Raw genomic sequence first — 7317 nt, 5'->3', positions numbered from 1 at the left:
GGTTTCACCACTTTGGCCAGGCTGGTCTCGAACTCGTGACCTCAGGTGACCCACCTGTCTCGGCCTCCCAAAGTGGTAGGATTACAGGCATAAGCCACCATGCCAGCTAGGTTCCAATTATTTTTACTCCCTTGATTTTCGATTTCTTCAATATCCTCTCACTCTTTATCAGTAACTTCTCTTACCTGCTTCTATACCAATACATTTTCCTGTTTCTTTGGGATATGTCAACATTTCATTTCCCTTTGTATATTTGGTCGAAAAATAAGTGCTTTAAATTTCACATGGATTAGATTCAGAAAACAGATGTATAGGCCAATGGACAGAAATCGATGTAAATCCATTTACTTGGTAATGCTACACATAGTCTAGAAAATTCTAGAATTTGATGCAAACTCATTTAAGGAACATAACCTGTTCTAATGTAATCACCAACTGTGTTACTGATGCAGATTGTTAATCTGTTTCATAAGTGTGTTGCTTAAAAAGATATCAAAACTATGTTCATTTATATTCCAACAATTTTTTTTTTTGAGACAGGGTCTTACTCTGTCACCCAGGCTAGAGTGCAGTAGTGCCATTTTGGCTCACTGCAACCTCTACCTCCTGGAGACAAGCCATCCTCCCATCTCAGCCTCCTGTGTAGCTGGTACTAAAGGTACATGCCACTACAACTGACTGCTTTTTGTATTTTTTGTAGAGATGGAGTTTCACTATTGGACTCAGACTGGTCTCGAACTCCTGAGCTCAAGCAATCTGCCCACCTTGGCCTTCCAAAGTGCTGGGATTGCAGTCATCAGCCACCATGCCGAGCCTATGTATTTTTTTAAATTAGTGTCTATGGCCTTAGTACTTTTAAGAGACCTAAAAAAGTTTCTTCTAACTGCTCTTCATACAGATTGCAAAGCAGTTGACAGTAATTGAGACTAAGTAGGAACAAGCTCCTGTTACCAGTGTCATTTCTGGAACCTAAGATGAATTTACGGCTCAGCCTTTTCTCTTTCTAGATAGCTATTAGAGAAGCAAAGAAAATCGTTTCAGCATTGTCAATTTGACGGAAATACTTAAAGGGCCTGTTGGCATAGTAGAGAAGGAGGCAGGAGTTGATTATTGCGACACTTAATTCGTGGACTCTGTCAGTGACCACTTGCAATCACAGGATTGTTGCAAGGATGAAATAATCCATGCTTGGCTGGGCGCGGTGGCCCAAGCCTGTAATCCCAGCACTTTGGGAGGCCGAGGCCGGTGGATCACGAGGTCAAGAGATCAAGACCATCCTGGTCAACATGGTGAAACCCCGTCTCTACTAAAAATACAAAAAAAAAAAAAAAATTAGCTGGGCATGGTGGTGCGTGCCTGTAGTCCCAGCTACTCAGGAGGCTGAGGCAGGAGAATTGCCTGAACCCAGAAGGCGGAGGTTGCGGTGAGCCGAGATCGCGCCATTGCACTCCAGCCTGGGTAACAAGAGTGAAACTCCGTCTCAAAAAAAAAAAAAAAGAAAGAATCCATGCTTTGAATTGAAAGTGCTTTGAAGAGTACAGAGTTCCCTGTGAGGGCCCAGTTGTGGCGATCGATATTATTTTCGTCCATTTTCTTTTTTTGGGAGCGTGGATAAACTGGAAAGTTCTGAAGAGTAAGGCCGCAACATGGAAAACCGTTTCTGGAATGCCCATGCTCAGCCTGCCCTCACCCAGGCCCGTAGCCCGGCAGCTCCTGTCCAGCGAGGAGCCTCTGCTTCATTCAGGACCACTATGATGAGGCAGCAAATTGTAAGGCTGCTGCATATGAAAGAATAGCGGGGGCCAGGCGCAGTGGCCCACGCCTGTAATCTCAAAACTTTGGGAGGCCGAGGCGTGCGGATCACTTGAGCTCCGTAGTTCAAGACCAGCCTGGCCAACATGGCGAAACCCGTCTCTTCTAAAAATACAAAATTAGCCGGCATGGTGACGAGCGCCTGTAATCCTAGCTACTTGGGACACACCCGTAGTCTCAGCTACTCGGGAGGCTGAGGCAGGAGACTCACTTGAACCCGGGAGGCGGAGGCTGCAGTGAGCCGAGATCGCACCATTGCCCTCCAGCCTGGGTGACACAGTGAGACCCCGTCTCAAAAAACAAAACAAAACAAAAAACAAAGCTTCTTTGAGGTCAGAGTGCCTCGTAGTGTGGTGCCACTTTCTCAGTAGGGATTCTGACTCAGAAGTGTTGCTGATTGTTCCAGGCTAGCTCCGTGGTGAGGAGGTGGAATTGATCCCCATCCCCTGACGCGGAATGCCTCGGAATCTCTGCGAAGTAGGAGACTGTGTGCCCCAGCTGGCCTAGGGCAGTCCTGGCTTGTGCCTGTTGTCCTGTGATTTTTGATAGGCCCCTCTTTCACACTTGGAAGTGTCCTGATTTGAATGATAAATAATATGGGCATTCTAATTAGAAGTGAATTTTGCTTTTTGTTATCATTTAAATGTTTTCTAATTTCTCAAACCTGCAATAGTTTTTCAACCTGAATTGTGACTCTTGAGTGACAGCAGTTATTAGAGGTACTCTGAGTCTAATCTCGTTTAGGGTTTTACGTCTTACAGGATAAATAGGGCCCAGCAAAATGTGAAAGAAATAATTGTATGATACTCTCTTCTTGAATTTTTTTAAATATATAGGATCTAGCTCAGTTGCTCAGGCTGCAGTGCAGTGTGATCATAGCTCACTGCAGCCTCAACCTTCCAGGTGCAAGTGATCCTTCTGCCTCAGCCTCCTGAGTAGCTAGGACCAAAAGCGCATGCCCCCATGCCTGGCTAATTTTTAAACTTTTTTTGTAGGGAGAGGGTCTCACTGCATTGCCCAGACTGGTCTCAAACTCCTGGCCTCAAGTTATCCTCCCATCTGGGCCTCTTAAAGTGCTGCGATTATAGACATGAGCCACCACACTGAGCCTGATACTTCCTTCTTTAAAAAAAAAAAAAAAAAAATCAGACACAGGTTTCTTACACAATTATAATTCTAATTTTTTCAATAATAAAACAATATTTTAATAATTTTTTAAACTTTGGTATGACAAGATTTACAACTGAAAATTTGCCAATTTAAGTTCTTTTAGAAAAATTAAGGAAGCCCGTATTTGTTTTTATCTCATAAGTTGTGTATCTGTTGTTTAAACTAGTAGTTAATGTTTATTCTTTGTCATTTTGATGATTCAGAAAAATAATCGAATAATAATTTTACAGTGTATTCACAGAGATGTAAAACCTGAAAATATTCTAATAACTAAGCAAGGAATCATCAAGATTTGTGACTTTGGGTTTGCACGAATTCTGAGTAAGTAGCAACATTTTTACTAATATTTAATTCAGATGATAACAAAATGACATGGTTTAAATTCTTGCTTTGGATATTGAATGTACTCCAAATGTTGTATTGTTGTTATTCAAAAAGGAAAATCTCACTTTAGCCTATTTGCACTTCAACTCTGCTCCATTCAGCTAATTTATTGTATGTCAACTTTCTGTGCTTTGCCCCATAGGAGAGGAAAAGAATTCTAAGAGCAGTTCTGCTCTTCATGCACTTATAATCTACAGTAAAAGAAACATAGAATAATACAAGATGATTAGCAATAAAGTACTAAAGTGAAGGGGCAGACGGTTCCCTGGAGGGAGATATTAATGTGGGCAAGAGTGGTTGAAAAATCTTCATGGAACTGGTGAGACTAGAAAGAATAAACTGAAAATTAAAGAGACAGGATTCAGAGACAGTGCTAAGAAAAAGGAAATCATTCCAGGCAAGGAGGAACTGAAGGGAAAGGGGGACAAATAATTGTTTCTTCCTCAATCTAGAACTTTACAGCAGACAAATATATGTATTAGCAACATACGCCTTGCAGTCTAGGTGTGGACATAATCGGTATTCTGACGGGGCCCAAACACGAGTGACTTGGCAATGCGTTTGGAAGGGCTGAGCAAAAACAAAAACTGATCAAGTCTCTCTGAGGTTGCTGTGCTTTGTGGTATAAGATGATAGGATCCTAATGATATGTGGTCCCTGTGCCATGGGGCTGAAAAGAGAAATAGACAAACACTGGAAGACTATCGAGCTGTGAGTGCTGCACATAGTACCATGGTGCATCAGTGTCATGAAATGCTAGGCTGCCATTAGCAGGGATGTTTGCAGTTTCAATGACATCCGCAAATGTTTAAGACACAGTAAGGGAAAAAGGAAAGTGAAAACATATGTACACAGTATGATCTCAGCTGTATAGGAAATACATTAAAAAATACTGAAATATATGCGAACCTCAATTTAGGAAATTAAGCGAATAATCATCATCCAGGCTGGGCACGGTGGCTCATGCCTGTAATCCCAGCATTTTTGGAGGCGAAGGCGGGTGTATCACAAGGTCCGGTGATTGAGACCATCCTGGCTAACACGGTGGAACCCTATCTCTACTAAAACGCTATCTCTACAAAAAATTAGCCAGGTGTGGTGCCACGTGCTTGTAGTCCCAGCTACTGGGGAGGCTGAGGCAGGAGACTCACTTGAACCCGGGAGGTGGAAGTTGCAGTGAGCCTAGATCATGCCACTGCACTCCAGCCTGGGTGACGAAGCGAGACTCCATCTCAAAAAAAAAAAAAAAAAAAAAAAAAAAATCATCCAATGTATGGTATAGATGCGGTGTCACAGATTTGGGGATTTTTCCTGGAAATCCATTATTCTCAGCTTGGGTGCTCTTGGTGTATAGCAGGGCTACTGATTTGTGTACATTAATTTTGTTATCCTGAAATTTTGCTGAATTCATTTACCAGTTCCAGGAGCTTTTTGAATGAATGAGTCTTTAGGGTTTTCTAGGCATACGATCATGGCATCAGCCAACAGCAAAAGCTTGACTTCATCTTTACCAGTTTAGATGCTATTTATTTCTTTCTCTTTTCTAATTGCTCTGGCTAGGACTTCCAATACTATGTTGAATAGTAGTGGTGAAAGTAGGCATCCTTGTCTTGTTCCAATTCTCGGGGGAAATGCTTTCAACTTTTCCCCTTTCAGTATCATGTTGACTGTGAGTTTGTCATAGATGGCTTTTATTACCTTAAGGTATGTTCCTTCTATGATTTTCCTGAGGGTTTTAATCATAAAGCGATGCTGAATTTTGTCAAATGTTTTTTCTGCATCTATTGAGATGACCTTATGATTTTTTTTAAATTCTATTTATGTGGTATATCACATTTATTGACTTGCAGATGTTAAACCATCCCTGCATCCCTGGTATGAAACCCATTTGATCATGGTGGATTATCTTTTGGATATGTTGTTGGATTTGGTTAGCTAGTATTTTGTTGAGGATTTTTGCATCTATGTTAATCAGGGATATTGTTCTGTAGTTTTTTTGTTTTGTTTTGTTTTTGTTTTTGTTATGTCCTTTTCTGGTTTTGGTATTAGGGTGATACTGGCTTCACAGAATGATTTAGGGAGGATTCCCCCTTTCTCTGTCTTTTGGAATAGTGTCAATAGTATTGGTACCAATTTTTCTTTGAATGTCTGATAAAATTTAGCTATAAATCTCTCTGGTCTTGGACTTTTTTCACTGGTAACTTTTTAATTATCATTTCAATCTCACTGCTTGTTATTGGTCTGTTCAGAGGTTCTATTTCTTCCTGGTTTAATCTAGGAGGGTTGTATATTTCCAGAAATTTATCTATGTCCTCTAGGTTTTCTAGTTTATGCACATAAAGGTGTTCATAGAAGCCTTGAGTGACCTTTTGTATTTTGGTGGTATCAGTTGTAATATCTCCTGTTTCATTTCTAATTGAGCTTATTTTGATCTTCTCTCTTCTTTTCTTGGTTAATCTTGCTAATGGCCTATCAATTTCATTTATCTTTTCAAAGAATGAGATTTTTGTTTCATTTATCTTTTGTGTTTTTTTATTTGTTTCAGTTTCATTTACTTCTGCTCTGATCTTGGTTTTCTTCTGCTGGTTTTGGGTTTGGTTTGTTCTCATTTCTCTAGCTCCTTGAGGTGTGACCTTAGATTGTCCATTCGTGCTCTTTCAGATTTTTTGATGTAGGCATTTAATGCAATGAACTTTCCTCTTAGCATTGCCTTTGCTGTATCCCAAGGTTTTGATAGGTTGTGTCACTGTTATTATTCAGTTCAAAGAATTTTTAAATTTCCATCTTGATTTCACTGTTGACCCAACAGTCATTCAGGAGCAGATTATTTAATTTCCATGTATTTGTATGGGTTTAAGGATTCCTTTTGGAGTTGATTTTCAATTCTATTCCATTGTGATCTGAGACAGTTCTTGCTATAATTTCTATTTTCTTAATTTTTTTTTGTTTTATGGCTTATTATAGGGTCTATCATCGTGAATGTTCCATGTGCTGATGAACAGAATGTATATTCTGCAGTCACTAGGTAGAATGTTCTGTAAATATCTGTTAAGTCTATTTGTTGTAGGGTATAGTTTAAGTCCATTGTTTCTTTTCTGACTTTCTGTCTTGATGACCTGTCTAGTGTTGTCAGTGGAGTATTGAAGTCCCCCACTATTATTGTGTTACTGTCTATCTCATTTCTTAGGTCTAGTAGTACTTGTTTTATAAATTTGGAAGCTCCAGTGTTAGGTATATATGTATTTAGGATTGTGATAGTTACCTGTTGGACTAGTTTTTTTAAAGTATCATTATATAGTGTCCCTCTTTGTTTTTTTGAACTGCCATTGCTTTAAGTCTGTTTTGTCTGATATAAGAATCACTACTCCTGCTCACTTTTGGTATCCATTTTCATGGAATACCTTTTTCCACCCCTTTACCTTAAGTTTATGTAAGTCCTTATATGTCAGGTGAGTCTCTTGAAGACAACAGATACTTGGTTGGTGAATTCTTATTCACTCTGCCATTCTGTATCTTTTAAGTGGATCATTTAGGCCATTTACATTCGACATCAGTATTGGGATGTGAGGTACTACTCTATTCATCATGCTATTTGTTGCCTGAATACCCTGAGTTTTTTTCATTGTGTTGTTGTTTTATAGGTCCTGTGAGATAATGCTTTAAGGAGATTCTATTCTGGTGTACTTCTAATATTTGTTTCAAGATATGGAGCTCCTTTTAGCAGTTTCTGTAGTGCTGGCTTGGTAGTAGTGAATTCTCTCAGCATTTGCCTGTCTGAAAAAGACTGTATCTTTCCTTCATTTATGAAGCTTAGTGTTTTTTTGTTTTGTTTTGTTTTTTTTGAGACAGAGTTTCACTCATGTTACCCAGGCTGGAGTGCAATGGCGCGATCTCGGCTCACCGCAACCTCCACCTCCTGGGTTCAGGCAATTCTCCTGCCTCAGCCTCCTG

At 39.9% G+C, this 7317-nt stretch overlaps 1 protein-coding gene across 3 annotated transcripts in view; it reads left to right on the top strand.

Moving 5' to 3' along the window:
* CDKL4 (cyclin dependent kinase like 4) overlaps window positions 1-7317 on the top strand; it is a 55138-nt gene that overhangs the window by 24324 nt on the left and 23497 nt on the right. For all 3 annotated transcript variants that reach the window (XM_017532584.2, XM_017532585.2, XM_037740013.1), the window contains exon 4: window positions 3213-3303. In XM_017532584.2, the coding sequence (XP_017388073.1) occupies window positions 3213-3303 (91 nt within the window). The remainder of the gene's footprint in view (window positions 1-3212; window positions 3304-7317) is intronic.

Source organism: Cebus imitator, unplaced genomic scaffold (assembly GCF_001604975.1).
Source record: "Cebus imitator isolate Cc_AM_T3 unplaced genomic scaffold, Cebus_imitator-1.0 Scaffold77, whole genome shotgun sequence".
NCBI classification, from domain to species: domain Eukaryota; kingdom Metazoa; phylum Chordata; class Mammalia; order Primates; family Cebidae; genus Cebus; species Cebus imitator.
This window is presented reverse-complemented; position numbering and strand designations above follow the sequence as displayed.